Source organism: Ochotona curzoniae, unplaced genomic scaffold (assembly GCF_017591425.1).
Source record: "Ochotona curzoniae isolate NIBS_2020 unplaced genomic scaffold, NIBS_Ocur_1.0 patch82, whole genome shotgun sequence".
Lineage (NCBI taxonomy): Eukaryota > Metazoa > Chordata > Mammalia > Lagomorpha > Ochotonidae > Ochotona > Ochotona curzoniae.
Genome location: NW_024467064.1, coordinates 105,653 through 128,436, shown reverse-complemented (window position 1 = coordinate 128,436; position 22,784 = coordinate 105,653). Strand labels below are relative to the sequence as shown.

At 44.2% G+C, this 22,784-nt stretch overlaps 1 protein-coding gene across 1 annotated transcript in view; it reads left to right on the top strand.

Moving 5' to 3' along the window:
- The window catches only part of LOC121168269 (ADAMTS-like protein 3), a 306,621-nt gene that overhangs the window by 190,160 nt on the left and 93,677 nt on the right, over nucleotides 1-22,784 (top strand). Inside the window, exons 15-17 of the mRNA XM_040998189.1 lie at nucleotides 5,403-5,550; nucleotides 7,298-7,382; nucleotides 16,592-16,881. Of these exons, the coding sequence (XP_040854123.1) occupies nucleotides 5,403-5,550; nucleotides 7,298-7,382; nucleotides 16,592-16,881 (523 nt within the window). The remainder of the gene's footprint in view (nucleotides 1-5,402; nucleotides 5,551-7,297; nucleotides 7,383-16,591; nucleotides 16,882-22,784) is intronic.

The following is a 22,784-nucleotide window of genomic DNA, read 5'->3' as shown; positions in this document are numbered from 1 at the left end:
CTGTTCACTCGAGGGGTGGACTCTGAGTCAGCAAGTGCAGGGAAACTGAGCTTTATTATGAGCTTTATTAGAGGTCTTTTTGTAGGATCAGAGATGTGGAGCATCAGCTCCCCTGGGGTGCGTGAGAGCAACTTACTTATTTTCTTGCCTGCAGATCCCTCCCCCAGGTCCGCACTGGCTAAGCATAATGGCATTACAGACTTCCCAACATTTACTTCCACTCCCCTAACACCCTGTTTTCGGGAGAACTTTCAGCTGCATGTAATCTAGCTGCCAGTCCAGCTTACTTGGCTACTCACAGCTAAACATCTTATTTTGAAAAGGAACCAAATGTTGACTTCTCACAGTTCATATGGGTAGCCATCTATGTATTCAGCTTTACGTTTCAGATAAGAGACTAGGAAGTAAACGCTACTGGCTCCTAGGATTCCAGAAGCTTAGAATCCAGGAGCACGGATGTGGGAGCGCAGACTTGTGGTAATACAGCCAAGTGGAATCCAGGATCAGTGCTTCAGGGAATCAAGGTAGAAGGATGGGCTGCATCTGGAGGTGTCAGGAAAGAGTTCGGAAAATCACTTTGCTGGGAGAATACGGACGTTTGCCCGGTGAAGCCCCAGCTTGGTCTTTGCTATCACCAGATGAAAGGCCATAGCCTGGAAAGCTATATTCAGACTTGTTAGGGCAGAACTTATCAACTCCTTTTTGTTCACACACCCCCAAAAGAAGTCTGGAAAAATCACATGCCTTTTACATTTATTTGAGTTGACATCTACATTTTGTATCATAAGTTTCAATAATGGCAAAGAATATAATTTCCAATATGCTGTGAATGCTGACATTTTAAAATTGCTACAGCATTTTTTTTTAATGTGCCCAGTGGAGTCTAAATGTCAGGATGATTTTTATCAGGCCCAACTTTCATTTTTAAAAAAAGTACACAGACAAGTGCCTCTCCAACAATCTGTACACTTGGAGATTTTTTCTCTTGAACTCACATTTTCAGTCTACTCTCCTTACAGAATTTTAATGTGATGGAATGGATTTTTATGCTTTAAAGTTTTTTTTATTGATTATATTCTTCTACATCTTTTCAAGAAAATATGTATAGTAATTAAAATTTATTTTAGTTACCTATGGACAGAAAACTTAATGGAGATATTTAAAGTTAATACACAACCCAAACAACATAAGTACATTTCAAATCCTGCTGGATAATTATATACTATGAAAGGCGCATTTATTTTGAAAATCAGTCTAGTAGATGGATGATGCTTAAAAAATGATCTCTATACGTATTGCCAGGATGAAACGTAAGTTCAACAACAATTGTGTCATTCATTGTTTCTTGTCTTATTTTGCATGTACATGGTGGGAAAGTTTAATGACATAAATAAATACATTAGCATGGAAGAATTTTATTTCAGCAAGGTCATTTAGTCCCTTGAACTCCTGAGCTGTCAACCAAAAAACAGAAATCATCAAAAATGATCTGTTGGCTGAACCTTGGATGAAGCGCTCATTCAGATTTAGAAATAGGAGCTATCTCAGATAACTTGATTTGTTGCCTGCTCATCAAGGACTTTCACTTTCCGAGCTCCTGATCAACACCATTTCTGTAACCTGCAGAGGTTGTTTTTAGCGCTGTTAGGTCTTATCTATAGGTGTTGGGGCTTTAGAGTTTCTACACCATCCCTAAAGTTTATCAGGCCTTGATCTTCGCTTACATAAAAACAAAGAATTATTAACCCACACTATATTTGGCTTCGAATATTTTTCATTTAAAATACAATCAAATACATTCACAGACATTGAGCTTTTGTATTAGGGAATACATATGCAGCTCTGAAGAGGAGTCAATATGCAAATACGGACCAAGTCATTTTGAGATAAATGTCCAGTGTCCTACAGAAACTACTTAGATGGAGATCAGAATCTCTAGGGTTGAGTAGTTCCACTGTCAGGGGACTTCAAAAGTCTGAGAAAAGCTGGAATTCAAAGATTAAAAAATATTAAGACAAAACATAAACTTTATTTCTTAAAATGAGCTCCATTAAGTTTCAGACACTTTTTCAAGCCGTGGTAACTGTTCTCTATTTAGTCCGTATCTGAAAAACCGAGGATCCTAGAAATGTCAAGTCAGTTCAGTCTTTTTACATTATTAGCCAAAGAAGGATCTTTTTTAAAGATTAGGACCAAAAGCAAATGAGAGGGAACCAAATTAGGACCGTAAGGTGGATGCTGAGCAAACACTCACAAGGTTCCCCTTGTGTGGTGAGAACAGGAGCCAGGAGCATTGCTGTGATGGAGAGGGTCTCTCTGATGACATTCTCCTGGTTGTTTTCCTCCAATGGCTGTGTCTCACAGAATGAGCTAACACTCTTTGGCCTTCAGAGAGTCCACCAGCCGAAGGCATCAGGTGTCTCCCAGATCTTCACTGTTAACACATCTGCTGTTGCTTTGATCAGGCCACTCCCGGCCCTCGGTAGCCATTGCTTTGGGTCTACTTTGCCTTCAGGATCACACTGGTCACGCCCGGGTTTTATCTCCCATCACAGTTCTTGGATGGAGCACTTCCCAATCTTGAACTCCCCTTTTGTGAAATTTCCAGAGAAAGTTCTACGCTTCAATGGTTTTACCATTTTTTCCATCGAAGAGTCTTTGTCAATTGGATACTCATTCTTGTTTGAATTTTAGCAGAGCCTGTGTTGCTCTCGTAAGGGCAGATTCCAACTAATGTCTCGTTCTGTTTAGTGACTCAAACTAGATCCTGCTTGACAGGTTGTAGCAAGTTAATGTGAATCTCTTTTGATGCCAAAAATTGTTGAAATCCATGCATTTTTTTTGTTTTAATTTTATTTTCACAATTCAGATTTTCCACCATTTTTTTTCCTAAGATCACATGTACATTATTTTCTCTCTTTGGACAGACTTTTTTCTCTATTTCTTAGCCACTATAAAATTAGTCTCTTGGGCCTAGCACAAAGGCTAAGTGGCTAAATTGTCACCTTGAACGCTTCGGGGTCCCATATGGGTGCTTGTTGTGTCCCAGCTGCTCCACTTCCCATCCAGCTCCCTACTTATGGCCTGGGAAAGCAGGAGAGGATGGCCCAAAGCCTTGGGAATCTGTTCCTGGCTTTGAATTGGCTCAGTTCCAATCATTGCAGCCACTTGGGCAGTAAACCAGCAGTCAGAAGATCGATCTCTTTCTCTTTCTCTCTCTCTCTCTCTCTCTCTCTCTCTGTATATCTGATCTGCCTTTCCAAAATAAATAATAAATAAAAGCTTTAACAAATAGCCTTTCAATATCATGTACATTTCAAATTGATGAACTTGTGCATAAGTGAGTTGATTTCTTAGAAAGAAAACCTGTTACCAAAATTCACTTAACTCTTCTTGTTTCAGTATTTGTTCAGCGAGCTCCAGGTGGCCTGGTGAGGTCAGAGAGGTCTCTCAGGGTGTTCTTCCAGAAAGAGATGTGTACATGCTGGCTGGGTGGTTGGGGGGAGGGACAAAAATACCATCCTGTGACTATGCAACTTAATGCCAGAGCTTCAGCAGGGCTGAATGCAAAGCTGTTATGGTTGGCAGCATATGGTACAGCTCATTAAACCACAGTCTGCAACAGACATCCCATGGATGTGCCAGTGCCAGTCCCAATCCCAGCTGCTCTCCTTTCCATCCAGCTCCTGCCAATGCACCTGGAAAGGCAGTAGCAGATGGTCCAAGTGCTTAGGTTCCTCCCACTGTCATGGGACACCTGGATGGAATTCCATACTCCTGACTTTGGCCTGGTCCAGCCCTGCCTATTGTGACCCTGTGGAGTAAACTAGATGAAGATTCCTCTCTTTGTGTGTGTGTGTCTCTCTCTCTCTCTCTTCCTCTCTCTCTCTCTCTCCCTCTCTCAAATAAATGAACCTTTTGAAAAAAAGACGGTTAGTGACTGGAAAGACTCTTCCTGCTCTCTGGAACAGTAGCATAGCTCTGGCTTGGTGGGTGGGAGCCCTTGGCTGGCTGCTGTGTTAAATTCAGGCAAAGCCACTGGCTAACCAGCGATGAGAGAGGGGTCAGTGGACTCTCAACCTGGGCAGGGTCAGCAGGCAGTAAGGTTCCAGGGGGTCCCAACTAAGATATGTCCAGGAGTGTAGGCCTGACATTGAACAGGTAGAAGGAGACTCTTTAAGAAAAAAAAGAATATAAAACACAAATAATGAGAATTTAAAAGGATTTTTATTTAAAATAAGAAATTATAAATTTGGAGGCCAGTGTTGTAGCCCAGAGGAATAAGCTGCCACTTAGAATGCTGATATTTCATAATATTGGAGTGCTATTTTCAGTGTTCTTGGGAAGGCAGGCAATAATGGTTCAAGTACTTGGGTTCCTACCAACCATGCAGGAGACCTGGATGGAGTTCCTGGCTTCACTTTCAGCTTGGCCCATCCCTGACTGTTGCAGGCCTTTGGGAAGTGAATCAGTAGATTAGAGACTCTGTCATTTTCTGCAAAATTTTTGAAAAGAACCTATATGCATGGATTTCAAAATTCTTTGCACCAAAATAAGCTTTGAAAAAAAATCTATCTATTTATTTTAGAGAGAGTGGGGGACACAAAGAAAGAGAAAGCAAGCTTCCATTTACTAGTTTACTTCCTAAATAATTGCAAAGGCCTGATGTAAGCCATGAGGCAGGGGGAGTTAGCCACTCCATCTGGGTCTCCCACGGTGGTGGCAAGGACCCAGGTTGGTGAGCCATCCTCGTTGACTGCCTGCCTGAAGGCCCATGAGCAGAAATCTGGATTCAGGCAGTCTGTGTAAGGCTTCCAGAAACCTCTTACATGTTGGGCCAAGTGTTCACCCCTTTGATTTTCATTTTCTGTGAATTCTTTCACGTGTCTCTATGTTTGGCCAATATATCTCCTCAATGATCGCCTTCAGACAAGACTGATGTCTACAGCCAGAATATGAAGATAATCCTCCAGCTCAGCTGACATTTGATTCAACTTATATTCACAGCTCTGACCCATTTCAGCTTCACAAACAGTTTTGGGGAATGCAGTGTGAGTTTTTAATCAGATTTGGGGAAACCTGTATCAAGTTAATGTTCATATTGGACTTTAGATGAGATCTTTTAAGACTCATACATTCTTAGAAGATGTCAGGGCATTTTGATTTGGATTTCGCTGTGATCCTATCTTGAATACTTTTGGAATTGGGAATTGGAAAGAAGCTTTACAAGAAAAGATCCAGAAAATCAAGCACTGAAGATAAGTCAGCTTCCATTCCCGCTCTTCCCTAATATTTATCTAAAGGTTTGGCTCAGTGGCTCCGCTCTGCATATGATAAAATAATCATTTAGTGGATCTCTTAGTGACAACGAAACTCCCTGGCTTCTTGTTCTGTCTTTGAAGTGCACGGTGACCTGTGGCCGGGGGTTGCGTTACCGGGTTGTCCTGTGCATCAACCACCAAGGACAGCACGTGGGAGGCTGCAACCCACAACTGAAGCTGCACATCAAAGAGGAGTGTGTCGTTCCTATCCCATGCTATAAACCCAAAGGTAAGTTGGTGATGCTTTTTTTAAATTGGCTCTTCCATTCCAGCCTTTCCATTTGAACACACTTGCTTGCTTAAAAAGTCTGTTTTACTAGGAAATCACAGTAGAGATGTCCACATAGACAAAGACATTGGACACATGGCGTTTATGCATCTGGAGGGAGCCCTGAGCTGCTGTTGATTTAGTACAGATTCGGTGGGACTAAGCTTGCCAGATGATGTCATGGGATGCAGTCCCTGCCTTGAAGAAGCAAGAGAATAAACAATAGGAGCAAAAGAAGGGATGCGTGCAACGTGAGGACATGGAGGAAGAGAAAGAGGAGCAGGAAGAGGAGGAAGATGTGCAGCAGGGAGGGGGATTGTCTGCTCCCACGTTCTTTCTTCTCCGTCGTAGATGTGCTTTGCATAGACTACTGCGTGAGAGTGTAGGTTTCGAGGGAGGAGGGGTATTACCTTCGTCACATGTCTGCTGCATGGAGTAGAAAGACTGAGCAATTGATATAAGAATAGGGAACTTAGATTTTTATTTTTCTGTGCTTCCACATAAACTCCTAGAACTGGGTTGAAAAAGCTCAGTATCATATCTGGAATAGATGACCCTCTGTTCTCATGATCACTTTCAACAGTGTCTGCAGGGTATTTCCAACCCTCATGACAAGTAACTTTCTTGAAAAGGTAAGATTATTCCTACCTGTTAGTTAAGAGGATGTCTTCCTTAGTGTCTTAGGATGATAAAAGTCTCCTTTGAGATTTCTGAGTTCACTAACCGTACAAATAACCTCATAACTAACCGTTTATCAAGTGTTTATTGGACTGGAAAGTCGCTATTGGCTGTGACAGGGACATACATGATCACGTGATTTCCATCAGCAAAGTCTTTTTCTCCTTTATTCTTCACTCTGTGAAACCTCCACAGCCACCTACATAGCATCTGTAATTTCTCCAGGGCCACCCCAATTTCCTTTTTACTTCCTTAATAACTAGATGATCTGTGTCTTCACATCTGCCAGCTGTGATTGGCAGTCATGTTCCTCAACAACAACAAAGGAGTTGTAATAAACTATCACACAGCATCTTTCACCCTCTCTCTTATGTACGTTTCTCTAATGATTTCTGCAGTCAGTGAGCAAAAGAAGTTTGTGGAAAAATAAAGCAAGCTAATGTGATTGAAATAAGGGGCTTAACACGTAGATAGCAGAAATTGGTGTTGATTTTTAAAAGGCATGTTATGGTAATTTTGAGAGCACGTCCAACCGTATCGTCAGGTTATTTGGGTTATGTTTTGATAATGTATTAATTTAAAAAGATTCTAACATGGATTGGAGTGCCTGGGGTCAAATCTTGACTTCCCTTCCCATTTCAGCTTCTTGTTGATGAATGCCCTGGGAGGTGGAGATCATGGAGGAAGGGGCGGTCAGGGCAGCAGGTGATAAATCAGGTGCTTAGACTCAAGTAGCCTAAGACCAGTGTGAGATTTGAACTCTAGGCTCCTGGATTTGGCCTGGCCCATATATTGTGGGCTTTTGGGCAGTGAACTGGCAAATAAAAGATCTCTCTCTTCTGTTCAGATGAATTAAAAAGATGAAAATGCTGTGTACATTTTTATTCACTCCAGGAGTCACCTGTGTTAGTGTGTACTTGAAAACTGTAACCTCTGAACTTAGTGAGATCTCCTGCCAATAAAGACCTAGTGTCAGGCTCCTTTTTCTGATAGTAATCAAGTTTGTTGTTTGTGTTCTTTTTTGCCTCAGAAAAGAGTCCAGTGGAAGCTAAATCGCCTTGGCTGAAACAAGCACAAGAACTGGAAGAGACCAGAACAGCATCAGAAGAACCCATGTGAGTCTAGGATCTTTGATGGGCGCCATCAGCGCATAGCCAGTTAACATGATCGATGTAATTTTTGTACTCATTGGAGTACAGTAATACGTTTAGGATCCAAATGGCCTGGATTTGCAAACTCTAGAGAGTTCAAGCTGGCTAGCACTTTTCTTTATTTCACAATTCAGCAGTCCTAGTTTGGCAGTGTCTGTGAGAAGCACGGAAAAGAATAGTGGTATTTAACTCAAAGCAGACCCAGTGGTCTGTGATGGTTAAAAGGTCAGGGATAATTCCTAAATTATCGCATATGGTTTGACCAAGGACCATCATTCCACGGGTAAGTCATGGCCAATTGCTAAAAAGCCAATGAAGTTAAAGTGTATCAGGGGAGCCATGGCTGTTGCCATATAAGGAAGTGACAAGGGTGAGGTATTAGGAGTGGAAAGCTTAAAACTGTCACCACTGGCTGTGTGACCTTGGGTGAGTCTTCCATTCTTGTGCATCCCTTTCTCTTTATCTATAAAAGAAGCAGGTTGGGCCTGATCTCTGAAGGGTCCATGCCAACTTAAAAACTCAGTGACTGCTGTCTACATGTGTTTTGATGAATCTTCAATTGTAATTATTTCAGTGGAAATCAGGAATCAAGAGCAAATCAGAGAAATTTTCCAGAAGTAGAGACAAAGGGCTGAAAAAGGACACAAAATGAAAGGTGCAATGAGAGTTCTAGTCCAGAAGCATAGAGGAACAGCGGCACCCATGATAGCCCAAGTACTTGGACGAGACAGCCGATGCCATGTCAGACACACCAAGTCAGCAATGCTGACAAGCTGTGTGCGAGCAGAGCAGTTCACAGAACATTACAGGGAAGGGGTTCTCAGCAGTAACCTGGCCCACTGCCCTCTCAGAGCAGGCCTTGATTCTTCAACACCTTCAGCAATGGGCTGAGTTCACTGTCCCAAGAGACCATGTGTTATGCTGAAGTCCCGTGGAAGTTACAATAACTTGGCCAACACCAGCCTTAAGGGCCAGAAGAGACCAGAATAGCAACAGAACCTGACTTTTTTGTAAGACTTTTTCCCCCTCCCATTGAGCCAAAACAGACCTGCTAATTTCTGTTCTCTGAAACAAAATAAAGACAAAAAGCGCATTGCTGCTGCCCCTCCCCCAAGTGGCAAATCCTCACAAACCTGCAGAAAGCTGTGCTGGAGCCCCAGAGCCCAGTGGACCCTCAGGTCATTGCTCTTGGCCTGTTGAGCAGTTTTAAGTACTGTTGTTTTCCGACCCCTGAGCAGCCTCTGTGTTGTTCTCAGAACACACTCATTTGTCAATGTCCCTTTCAGCCCAGGGGGAAGTCCCAGGCAAATAGGGATTCCTTCTCTGCGAGAAAGCACTGGATATCTAGTGATGTGGGCCAAGACAGCTGGCATGCCCACGCAGATGACCGTCAGACCTGCATGTGACCACAAAAGAAAGCTGTGGGTGTGATGAGGCTGGGTGGTCCCCAGCATGACTGAGTAAAGAGAGAAGAGCATGGAGCTTATAAGGGAAGCTCAGAGACGCTGAGGAACAGGGAGAGGAACACAGAAGAGGTTACTGGTGTAGGAGTGATGTGGTGAGCCGAAGATGGAGCCAGGGTCAGTGAACTCTACAGGGTCAGCAGAGGGTTCAGCAAATAGGACTGCCCAAAAGTTGAGGAAACAGGAGAGCTGGGAAGACGCTGGATCAGTGGGGCCCAAACTCTTTTTCGGTTAAGTCAAGCGCAATATCATTCAAAAGATGCAGATGGATGAAATGGGTTTCTGATTGAGGAGGGAATGAACTGATGTGAATTTGATTACTAATGAGAAGAGTAGAGATGAAAATTGAGATGATAGAAAAGACTTTGTGTGTGCAACAACTTCTAAAAGTTCACAAGGTTGCCAGTGTGGTGGTACAAGAAGCCAGTCCTCTATTTGTAGCATTAGGATCCCTTATGGGTGCTGGTTCAAGTCCCAGCTGTGTCACTTCCCATCCAGCTCCCTGCTGATGACCTGGGAAAACCACAGAAGATGATCCGAGTCCTTGGGTCCTGGACCATGTAAGAAGCTCCTAGCTTCAAATCAGCTCAGCTCCAGGCATGGTGGCCATTTGGGGAGTGAACCAGCAGATGGAAGATCCTTGGTATCTCTATGTAAAATGTTGCCTTTCTGATAAAAACACATTAATCTTTTTTTAAAGGCTCACAGAAATTGAATTAAAAGGTTCAGTTAATTTTGTTGGAAAAACCTTCAGAAATCCACACCCACACATAGCTTTTTTTTCATGATATACTTCTTATGAACTTTTTGAAGATTCCATGTATATATGAATTTTAAAATGTTTTGCACCAAAATCAATTGTCTTTTAAATTTTTTTTTCTTATTTGTTCTTATTTTTGTTTGAAACAGAGCAGGGGAACACAGAGATCTTTCAATTGCTGCTTCACCCAACCCCTGCCTCCAGGCACCCCAATTTTGGGGAATGGATAAGACTGAAGCCAGTAGAGAGCATAGGCTCCGAGCCCACTGAACAACATCGTATTCCCTCTCTCCCTACAATCCCAGCAACCTCTGTGCTGCCTCTGTGAATTTTCGTTTTCTGCCTTTGGAACAAGGATGGGAATGTGCAGCAAAGTTTGGGAACCCCTGGATCAGTTCCCTCTGAGGTCAGAAAGTCCCTGGGCTAGGGGGGAATGGAAAAAGCCAAGCTTATTCTGGCACCAGAAAAAGAGAACACAATCCATGCATCATTTTTCGTAATTCACATTTTCCACAGACTTTTTGAAGACCATTTGCGCTGTTGATTTTGCAGCACGAGAAGAATGGTGATATTATATTACCTTTTCATATCATAGTCATTTCAACTGGATCTAGCTAGGGATTCCCCTGCCCATTGTTCACAAAATGAAGCTCCTTGAGGCTCTTGGCTCCTGAAGGGCACTGCTGTCTTCTCCACATGCAGGGCAGGGCTGACGACACCTACCCGAGAGGCCTGAGCTGCTGCCTTGCCCAACTCTCACCATCTCTTCATCTCCTCCATCTCTTCTGTGCTATTTCCACCTAACTGGCATGGCCAGGCAGTCCCTAACCTGTGCCAGGATTCTGGTGTGGAGCTGGTGGTTTTCTGCCCACTGCTTTTGCCTCCATCCCTTCTCTGGATTTCCAGACCAAATTGTGATGTGTTATAGCTTCCAGTCCTTCCCTTCATTAGCCCTGCCACCATTGCTGGGCACTGCTAGCTTGCTGGTAGTGAAGGTCAGACGGGCCCGCTGTAAGTCACATCCTCCAAGGACAGCCTGCCAAACCAGCCTGCAGAAGGGAGGCAGTTCCACCTCTGTGGTTAACCACAGCCAGAGATCTTAATTGATACAGCAAGCGGATGTTCCAAGAGTCTTCATAAAGCGAGGGTAGAGGGACTGTCGTGCTGAACTTCTTAGCTTTCAGCTGTGGAATTTGGTGACGGCTGATGCAGATCCTGGTAGTTTCAGCCTTCCATTTGGGAACCTGCTTAGATGGAAGGGTATTCACAATGCTTTAACCGTCCTGTTACTCTCTCCCTCAATTTTCCATATGTGACCACTGAGTTCATTGCACAGTTGTAAACATTTTCCCCCGTTGTTTTGGCTTCTGCATTTGTGGAAAGTTGTGTTTGCTAAAACTGGATTAGGTTGCACTTTAGAGAATTGTTTTCTTTTAGAACATTTATGGATTTAATTGGAAAGGCAGAATGGCACAGAGAGAGCTTCCATCTGCTGGTTCTCTCCCCCAAATAGAAAAACCAGGACTGAGCCAGGCAAGCCCAACATAGCTGGAACTCCATCCAAGTCTCCCGCATAGCTAGCAGGGGGTCCAAGCACTTGGCCCATCTTACACTCGATTTAAATAAAAGCATCCGTTATTTGAAAAGCAGAAATAAAAAGGGATTGAGAGATTGAGATCCTCCATCTGATCACCCATTCCCAAATGGCCACAAAGGCAGGAGCTAGACCAGTTTGAAACCAGGAGGCAAGAGCTTCCTCTAGGTCTCCCATGTGTATGCAGGGACCCAATCACTTGAGCCATCCTCCACTACTTTTTGAGGTTCATCAGCAGGGAGCTGGAATGGAAATAAAGCATGGTCTTGAAACGGCACCCTTATGGAGTGGGCAGCAATTGTATCAGCTATGCCACTGCATCAGCCCTGTCTTACACTTCTTTCCCAGATTCAGTAGCAGGGATCTGGATCGCTGGAGCAACTGGATGAGCTCATGCAGGTGCCAGTGCTGCAGACGACAGCCTAACTTGGTGTGCCACAACGCAGACCCCCACTGTCTTCTGACAATGACACTTATCAGCTAATATCAAGGATTTCTCTCCAGGGAAACTATAGTCTAAGGATTATTTTAGCATCATCTTGCAACAGCATTATCAGCATCTTTACTTCGGCACTGGCGGTAGCGAAGCATTAAAAGATGAGAGAATCAGCCGTTGTGTCATATCTGGTTGAGTAATGGACACTACAGCATGTACATCTACAGAGTTGTCATGTAACATAGCCCAGGTTTCGGTCTCACCCATCATTAGTGATGCAGTACGTGGAAGTGAGTAATCATATAATGGTGTTGGACAGTAAGTGGCACAAGGTTGCATAGTGTCATCATTTCAATGTGTTGTTACGGAGGTCAAGGATGGATTCTGATGTCTTAAGGTGAGTGTTTGCGATGGAGGCTCTGGTGCATGTTGATCGGCTCCTAAAGGCCATGTTTATCTTTCCGCCAGGAAAAAAAAAAAAAACGTAATTGCGCATGTGAAATTCTAGAAAGATCTCACAGCTCCCTGTGGTTTGTTTCTGTTCATTCTCTGTGACAAGTAAAACTGCAGCAAATTGTCCATCTCTAATTGTCCCTCATTAGGACATATTTGTCAGGGTAGAATTTCTGGATCAGAAGCCACATAGAAGCACTCAGAAAGTTCCCGCTGATTCCCCTTGCCCACTGGCAGCTCCTTCCCTCGCCTTCATCGACATCAAGAAGCTGTGTCTATTAATGCTATTTGCTGTTTTGTTTTGGTTTTTTATCGTTTCAAGTTGTACACAGTTGGATACTCAGATACATAGGGTCAAACAGTATTTTCCAAATAAATAACCAGATGCCCTAGCATTGTTTATTAAATAAGCCAAGACTATCTAGCTTGGTTTCAAAACACCTTCCTTGTGTGGACTCAGTCCTCCGAGTGCCAAGATGAGATGAGGAATCTTCAAAATGTTCGTGGAAGATGTGTAATGTGAAGAAAACTATGCATGAGTTTCAAAAACTTTCTGTACCAGAACATCTTTTTAGATTTATTTTATTTGAAAGACACAGTGACAGAAGAAGGAGAAGACGCATACAGGGAGAAGGAAGGTGGGCACAGAGAGATCTTCCATATGCTGGGTCACTCTCCAGATGCCTGCAGCGGTCAAGGCCGAAAGGCAGGAACTGTGCTCAAGTCTCCCTTCTGGCTTGAAGGAAAACCCAGTCACCTCAGAGGTCATCTGCTGCTGCCAGGTGCGTCAGGAAGGAGCCTCTGTGAAGCTGGGGGAGCTAGGACTGGAACCGAACACTCCAGTTTGGGATGCTGTGCCACAACACCTATCCCCCAAAATATTTTTAATCATACCTTATTTTCTTCACAAAGGTTTTGAAGCAGCCTCATAGTATTCGAAAAACATTTTTCTAGTCCATTTTTTTCTATCTTGCTGTACTAGTACTGTTATTCTATTTTTAAATGTTCTTGATTTCTCTCACCTAACCATTCACAAAACTTGAGTTGTGCTGTTTCCAACTCCGACCTTGCCCTCCACCAGTTGCCTCTGAGATTTAGATAGAAAGTGCATATTTTTCTAAATGTAACTAAGAGAGGACGAATATCTTGTGATTTTGCATCCCCTCACTAAGGACCTAATGGTAAATTTTTATGTGTTCAAACTTTGGTTAGAACTCTGTAAGTATGTTCTAGGTTTTGTTTTATCAGCTCTGTACATTTCTGATCAAGTATTTGTTTATAGAACTTGGTCATTTTTCTCACACTTTGAAAGCCCCAGCTGACCTCATCTATAAAGCCAGGAAAAACAACAATACTTACTTGTAAAGTCATGAAAATTATGTTAAATAATGCATAGTATCTGAACCTAAGTATGGTTAGTTGGAATCTGGGAAAGCTGGCAATTAGTATAAATATTATCTACATATTTATACATTCGTATAGGTAGACACACATAGCTGATGATAACTTTTTTCAATTTTGTGACCTTCTCCAAATTTTTTTATTTTACTGTTTCATGGTTCCCATGTCATCTTCAAATAATGACAATTTTTAAAAATATTTACTTATTTTTTATTGGAAAGTCACGTTTATACAGAAAAGGAGAAACAGAGAGAAAGATCTTCCATCTGCTAGTTCACTTTCCATGTGGCTGCAATGGCCAGAGTTGAGCTGAGCCAAACCCAGGAGCCAGGAGCTTCTTCTGGATCTCCCATCTGGGTGCAGAATCCCAAGGATTGGGGCCATCCTATGCTGTTTTCCCATACCACAAGTGGGAAGCTGGATGGGAAGTGGAACAGTCAGATACAAACCAGTGTCCATATGAGATTCCGGCTTATGCAAGTTGAAGATTTGAGTCAGTAGGCTACTGTGATGGGCCCATAATGACAATTTTAAATACTCTGACTCATTTCCTGAATGTGCGCAGGGTTTTCATTAGGAAACACTGGAGCCAGAGTCAGTGCTTGTTATTAAGATTTATCATTTGGAACCAAGAAAATTAGTAACAAATTATGGTTATTGTGTATACTTTGTTTTTGAAAGAAAGTGACCTATGACATTTTATTTGGTTTTATATCTTGTTCCATATAGTGTTAATTGTATGTTTACACATTTTAATGCTTGGGGCTGGTGTTGTGGACTGCTAGGCTAATCCTACATCTGCAAGCACCAGCATCCCATATGGAAGCCAAGCTGCCCTACTTCCAGGCCAGCTCTCTACTTAGGCCTGGGAAAGCAGTGGAGGATGGCCTAAGGCCCCTGCAGCCATGTGGGAAGTCCGGAGTACATTCCTGGTTCCCAGGTTTGAATCAGTTCAGCTCTGACCATTGTGGCCATTTGGGAAGTAAACCAGTGGATGGGAGACCTCTCTGTGTCTCCTTCTCTGTCAACATCTTCCTTTCAAGTAAAAATAAGCAAATCTGTACTATAAATAAATAATTCTCATCACCAGTTTTTATGTCACATGTCATGTACAAATTCACTCATTCATCCATTTATTTGAGAGGGAGAAGCTCCCACTGTTTTAATCTTGGTATGTCTGGGAGCTGACAACTCAAGTCACATCTCCCACGTGGGTGGCAGGGATCTGTCTGTTGGCTGGAGACATCACCCTGCCTGTTAGACTCAGGTTCCCGTATTCTCCATTCCATCACATTAGGCAGGCACCCGGTTCCTGTCTTACAGAACATGATTGATTCCTGCCTGAATAACAACCCAGGTGTGCTATACCTGAAACTAAGTTCATTTCCCTCAGATTTCTACTCTTAGCGTGGGCCTTTGGTTGGGACGCCTGCATTCTGGCCACACGCTGGATTGCAGCTTCCTGCCATGTGCACCCCAACAGGCAGCAGGCAACTTCTGCAGTTCTTGGCTCCCCGCCACCCACATGGAGATTAGGAATTGACCTCCTTGCTGCAGGCTTCAGCTTGTCCCCAGCTGGGATGTTCATGGGCATTTGGGAACTGAACCAGCACATGGGAGATCTCGCCCTCTATCTGCCTTGCCAATAAAGTAAATAAAAACATTCATCTAAGAACAAAACCCACAACTTGTAGGTCATCGTTTTCTGGGTGAGCATGTTGAATGCATCTGAAGTTAACCTGTCTTTCTGTTCCATTTTTGTCCTAGATGCCTTTCTAATTCTTCCTTTGTTTTCCAAGTTGGAATTTTTCTTCTTAGCCAGATGTATTCCTTTTTCGATGGTGGCTGTTAACCAATGACTACAAACTTGGAACTATAAACCCAGATGCTTTGTCAGTTGACAGTTCTATAGGTAAGAAGGCCAGAAGTCCTCGAGGACCCAAATCACTGTGGCATGGAGCTCTCCTGCGCCTGCGTGGGAGACGCCGCATGCAGGCTGGCACTGGCAGTGGCAGAATTTTGTTACATATGGCTGTGGCACCCAGGCCTCCATGTCTCTGTGGCTGTTGGCTGGGAAGTTGCTGTGGTCCATCTCTGGAAGCTGCTGCAATCCCGGGGTTTGCCGCTGCCCCTTCCTTCTGCGAGCCAGCAGCAGCTGAGCTCAGCTCAACCCAGTCCTGTTTCAGATCCCTCTAGCTTCTTGTTCTGCACCATCTTTCAAACTCCAGCCATGGAGTACATCTCTGTTTGTAAGGGCCTGTGTGCTTAGCATGGGCCCTGCCAGATCTCCTGGTGTCTCTCCCCAGCTCTGAGTCTGTGACCTTCAGCACACCAAGAGAGTTCCGTTTGCCGTGTATCAGGACATAGTTACACATGCAAGGCCTCAGGGTTTGGGGGTACGAAGGTTTTCTTTTTTGTGGGGGAGGGTGTTATTCTGCCCACAACTCAAGGCTTCAATGTTCATCATTTTGATCTGGCTTTCTTAGAAGATGGTATATCTTTTCAGGATGCATTTTAAAACATATTGATGTCTCATTACTGGATCCTCTACTTGATAAATGCAATTATCTTCTATTTTGGATAACTCAGGTTCTCCCTCACATTGTGTGCAACAATTACATGTTTTAAACAAGTACTTGAGCCCAAGTACATGGACCATCTTCCACTACTTTTCAAGGTATATTATCAGGGAGCTTTGCCAGAAGTGGGGCAAGATGTGGGATGCCAGCAGCACAGCAGCTTAACCCACTAAACTGCAATGCTATTTGAAAGCCAAATGAAACAAAACCAGAAACTACCTAATGTTGCTTTTGCAGAAGTCACAACACAGAATTTGGATTAGAACGCCGATTGGGATGTAGAATGTATTTTTTCATGAGGAATTGTTTCTGTTGCTACAAAGACTTGGAAATGTATTTGCTGTCAACAAAAAGCATAGCATTCTGAATGGACGCATTTTCTCTGAGAACTTGTTTTTTCCTCACTGAGGGCTTGTCTCACCTCCTTTCTAGTGCCTGTATTAAACAATCACTCTTGTCCTCCCCGGTGGCCCCTGGCTTTCCCCAGGTTCATTCCAGAACCCTGGTCGGCCTGCAGCACCACCTGCGGTCCAGGTGTCCAGATCCGTGAGGTCAAGTGCCGCGTGCTGCTCAAGTTCACACAGACGGAGACTGAGCTGCCTGCAGAGGAGTGTGACGGCCCCGAGCTGCCCAGCGAGCGGCCCTGCCTCCTGGGAGCCTGTGAAGAGGGCCTCACCTCCTCAGGGCCAGACACCCTCCTCCAGGAGAAGGACAGTGAGACGACCTATGACTGGGAGTACGCCGGCTTCACTCCCTGCACAGCGACCTGCTTGGGAGGTACTGAAACTTTGGCTCAATGGACAGATACGTGGTACATTAGAATGGTTTGGGAACGCACTAGGTTGGGTAGACCAGATGTGCAAACTAGCCAAAGCCAAGAGAAAGAGAAATGTAACTAATAGAAAATTGTGCATTTTTTTTCTTCAAAAGTTTTATTTGAAAAGTAAGCAAAAGAGACAGAGAAAACAAAAACGAGAGGGGGGGGAGAGAGAGAGAGCTATCTTCTTGCCTCTAGTTTATTCCCAAAATGCTTATAGCAGTTAGGGCCAGGCCACAGGAAAGTCAAAAGCCCAGAATATCTGGTGTCCTACACTGGTGACCCACATGGGGCCCAGGTACTTGAGCTAGCACCTGCTGCCTCGCAGGATGAAGATTAGTAGGAAGCTAATTTAGAAGTGGAGGAGCAGGGACTCAAGCCAGGCTCTGTAACACAGGAAGCAGGCATCCCAAGCAGGAACTTAACTTCCTGTGCTACCACACCTGCCCCAACTATGTGTTTTCTTTCCTTTATTTATTCTTTTTTGCAGTGATTACTCTAGAAGGGTGACGGGTAGTAAGATTATATCCTGATCAAAAGAAAAAATTGCCTATTCCTTTGCAATTAAGACAATCTTGTGCGTACATCTGTTCTTCAGATTGAGGCAGCCTAGGAGTACTGCGTGCAGTGCAGATCGCACATAAGCTACTCTGTATAATGATTTGGCTCACACCTGCACCTTGGGTAGCAATCAACAGTGAATAGATGTGTCACCACGATCTTGGATGTGTAGGGAGTGATGTGCAAAGCCAGGGCACCTTGGTAATATCAGAGAAGGGCTGTAGAACAGGCAACCCACTAGGAAGAATTGGCCACAAGGGCTATGAAAGTATCCTGAGTTCCAAAGAGAGTGAGTGAGCAGGGAACAGTCTGCCCTGTAGGATCTTGTTGAAAAATAGAAAGATAGAAGTAAGCAATAAAAGAGCTAGAGCTTTCGCTAACATGAAGCTGACTTGGTGTCGGGGGACCCAGGCCCCCAATACCCTGTCCTCTGACTCCAGGTTGTGTCTTTGAGCCAGCCAAGCTGGAATGGACTTTACCCCTGAACATAATGCCCTGATGTCAATCAGTTCCAACCAAGGGTGGGTAAAATACCAGGAAAAGCTGCTTTACAGGTATTGGCTCAACAGCCCACTCTACTCAACAGTGCACCCCACTCAACAACCTGCTTCACTCTGCCTAGGGTCCTGAGCCTACGACCTTGGACTCCCTGCCAGGTCAGGGAGCACATGGCCCAGTCCTTGTGCCTGAACTCCTCACTCTTTGTTTCCCAGGACCTCCATCCTGAATTCTCAATCCTTGCCATTCAGGCTCCACCACTCAATGCTATCTTTCACTTCCTAGTCTAATTCAAGCTCTGTCTAGTGTGACCTTGACAACTGCTGTCCAACATGGCCAGGATCACAATAGCACCACTAAAATGGCAGATGCCTGATCTAGCCTGCAGCTAAGCTGCTGCTTGGCGTAAAAAATTACAGGTGTGGCATTTAGGACACAAATCCTGAGTTCCTCCCAGATTCCTCCTGTTGTTCTCTTACTCGTTTCTTCTTACATTCTAGGAACCCATTTCACCCAAGTAGGAGTCATTGGCACCTTAAATGTCTTCTGTATCTTTTCCCTGGTCGTCTCAGTGCCCTCCCCTGACAGCCTCCTGCCCATGCTTAGTTCCTCTCCAGGATCCTGGATTTGTCCCTTGTAATGTCTTGGAAACTGTCACACTGACATACCCTTGGACATTTGGATATAGATGTGTTCTCTTGATGAGTCTGGGGAAACCCTGTGGAGAAGTCTACTGAGATGCAATAATGATACCCTATTCAGTCAGACACACCTCGTGCTCTCTGCTACATGAATGCAAAATGTCAGCTATTGGCACCACTTGTGTTTTCTAAGATTCACATATTTCACTTATTTTAAAATCAGTTACAATGAGAGACACAGAAAGAAAGAGAGAGAGAGGAAGAGAGAGATTCTCTGTCTGCTGGCCACAGTGGCCGCAGCTGAGCTGATCCAAACCAGGAGCCAGAAGCTTCCTCCAGATCTGTGCAGGTGCATATACCCAAGGCCTTCGGCCATCCTCCATTGCTTTCCCAGATGTGTTAGCAAGAAACTGGATTGGAAGTGGAGCAGCCATGACAGAAACCAACATTCATAGGGAATGCAAGTGCCACAAGTGGCGGGTCAGCCATGCTATGCCACCATACTGGCCCTAGTAGGCTTTTGAAACTGCAGCCTCTGCAGAAGTCTGGAGCTGCAACTTTTGTGAGGAAGCAGGCTCCAGCCCTGGCATTGCCTGCATTCTGTGGATTCTCAGGTTTGAAAACATTAGACTGATATAATCACTCTCTCAGCTAGTACTTTGTCATCCATGATTTAAATGCTTTTCCTGACTAGCAAGTCCTCCATAGCTGCGAACAAATGGCAGGTGGGAATCCTTGGAATTCGAAAGACAACTCCAATTTGGCTGACAAAAGATGACAAGGGCAATTCTCAATCAGTAAGGAGAATGTGCTCTGTACTTCATCTTTAATCTTAGGGAGGAGCAAGCAAGAATGGGAGAGAGAATCTGAAAGAAACTAAGTGTCCTTTCCTAAATGCCACCTGTGAAATTGTGTTGCAAGGCACATCTGCAGGAAGCTGGCTTGAAGCAGAGAAGCTGGGACTCGAACCTGCGCTCCGATTAGAGATGCTGCTATTGCTAGCAGCGGCTTAACCTGCTGCAACACAGCACCTACCTAGTCAGTTCATTTTTACGACCTCTGTAGGTAAATGATCAGCTATAGAAAGCATATTGAGGGTAGCAGATCATATGTTGATTGAGATGTCTGGGTTGGAGCCCTGGCTCTGGCTTCTGACTCCGGTGTCTTGCTAATGCAGCCTCTTTGAGGCAACAGTGAAGGCTTGACGATCTTTGGATTCTTGCCACTCATGCAGAGGACCCGACTAGAGTTCCTAGCTCCCCATTTCAGACTGGACCAATCCTGGCTATTGGGAACATTCAAAGAGTGAACCAGTGATGTGAGGAGTTGCATATATTCTCTGTCACTCTCAAACATGTTTTGAGAAATACCCCAAATCATTTACAATTAATTATGATTTTTTTTTCTCTTCCAGTAGTTATTCATCTTGGGTTTCATGCCTCATTGCACTCCTAAGTGTTTCAAAAGCAACAGGAAATAGTGTGGGTGATGTCAACCTTGTTATGCTCCTGACAATAGCAGGAATTTTCCATTGGTTTCATTTTCAAAACAACATGCCACAAATATCAACTGCCTGTTTCTGTGTGATAGTGACCCAGCAACTCCTTGCCTTGGAACTCGGTTCTAATGAGGGAAGTATGTTAATCACACAGTCATACACATTTACATGAAATTAAAAGGACGTGAAGCAACTACAAGAGTAAAGAAAGCGTATCCTGACCTAATTAAGAATCTTTTTATATTTAAAGATAGAAGATGAGGAATCAGCTAAGGTGAGTTTGGAGGGAGTGGACAGGGAGAATGTTCAGACTGAAGGGTGTGTGCACAGGCCCTGGATGGCAGGAGAGTATAGAGTACACACCAGGCCCAGTGGATAAACTGAGACTGCCAAGGAGGTTAGTGTGCAGTGCTGTTAGAAAGGACAGGAGCCTAGAAATCCAGGCCTCCCAGGCCAACATGGACCTGGGTCTTTATTCTAAGACCACGGGGAAGTCGGTCAAAGAGGGCGGTTAGATGCCCAAGCCTTTATCTACCACACAGAGGTTAGCTGCATGAGCATGGTAGAAAATGGACTATAAGGTGGGTAAGAACAGATGTAAGGGGAAAAACATGGAGAGCTATTGCATGGTCTGGGCAAGAGCTTGCAATGGAGCAGTGAAGACAATAGTTGTAGAAGACAGCACATGAGTGGAGTTGCTGGTTGGAAGGAAACGAAGCCTGTGGCTGGAGCATGCTGAGAGGGCTGAACTGGCAAGTCTGAGTGCTAGGCCTCTTTCCTGAGATGGTGACTGCAAACTGGAAACCTGGTACGGTGAAAGAATCATGAGTTCTGTTGTGGACATGGTAGTGTTTTAAGGTGTCTCTTAACTTGTAGACAGAGATACTAAGTAGGTAGTCAGATAGGTGAGTCTCCAGCAAAACGATGAAATCTGGGCTGGAAACTCACAGTTACAAGTTACCTGTGTGTGGAGGGAAGGGAGCAGGGGCCTTGGGTGAGAGGTTTCAACAGGAGAGCAACTTAGAGGAATAAGCAGGGTTTGAGATTGGGAAAAGCAACATGTATTGGCTGGAAGTGGACCTGAAGCCATAAGGACAGATCGACTCGGTGGGAGAGACATAGAGGTTATACCGTGATAGAAACCAAGGTTGGCCGTAAGCCACCCGGAGGTGAAGGAGTAAAGCCCTGCACCTGAATTGGATTTGGCAATGGGAAGCCACTGGTGACCTAAGGAAGTCATTTCAGTAGAGCAACAAAAATGGAAGCCAGATTTGTAAGGATGGTTCCAAGAGGGGCAGGTGACTAAAGTGGAGATGAATGGGACAGATCTGTTTTGTAGCAAATTGTGTCTGTGATTTTAAAAAAGGAGGAAATAATGATGATGGCCTCGGGCATTGAGGGAAAGCTGTGGATGTGGTGTTATTAACATCAGAGGGTCTGGGGCATGTTTAAAAGGCATGGAAGCTTTCAGAAGGAAAGAGGAAGACAAAGCAATGAATAGATTTTAATGGATTTACTAAGAAGATGAAAGCAGGTGGAACCCAAAGCACAGCTGTGAAAATGAGCCTTAACTAGTTGGAAAGACAGCTCCTGATTGTAACAAGGAGGGAAAAGACTAGAATGGATATGAGCATTGCAGGGTGGGAAAGGGGAAGTGTTATATGCTTACAGAAGGACTATTGTATCTGGCGGCTTCTGTTTGTGTATGGGTGCGTGAATATTTGTTCAGAGTGATTTTGGTCAGCAAATGAGCAGATATGTTAGTATTTGATCCTGCTACTGGTTGCAACATGGTAGTATTTTATTTGGTGTGTATGTGGCTACTTGAAAAGTTGATTTAAATTTGAATGAAAGGGTACGTTTATTCTGTTTCCTAGATGAGAAACTATGTGTAGGTTTGGTTTTGTTTTTTTCTTTTCCCCCGACATACATCCTCCCTAAACTTTTGGGAGATGACCTTCTGTGCAGGTGGAGTAGCTGCTATAGGGGCAAGGGGGGCTGGTTGTCATCCTCTATGTGCACAAGAATATCCTCCTGCAAAGACTATGAATGAAAGTGGAATTGGCTCACTGGAGGTTCTTTTTAGCTGGCTCCCTGTGGAGATGTGTTCCCGACACGGTACATTGGCCAGCACTGACCGATTTGAATCCTGGCCTCTGAATCCTGGCAGGTCTTGGGGTGAAGTTTGTTCCAACTATTCTTGATGCCGTCGGTCACCTCCTGTGTGACTCAAGTGATGTGGATGATGCTTGCTAAGGCCAAATGGCTTTCGAGAATTCTTAATCTCTACTGGCTGACTCCTCACCAAAATCCAAAAGGCAAACAAACAAATTGTGCCTGTTGGGTGATCCTGTACTGTGCATTTTGCTGGGTCCATCATGTGTAATGCTGGGGGGTTTACAGTGATACCCCTCCCTTTCATATGGTTTAATCAGCAGGGAGAAGAAATATGAAGTATTCTTTTCACTTTGGTCTCTGTGTGTTTGTGTAGTATCTGACATGCAGAACTAACGGAGATGCTCGTTTGCCAATAACACAAACATAACTCAAGCTAGACCAAACCAACCAAAGGGAATGTGACCAGCCAGCCACCGGCTCTGCTTTCCGTCTCAGTGTTTGCGCTGTACGCTTTGTTTCTCGATGAAGACTGAGTGCATACGCACGC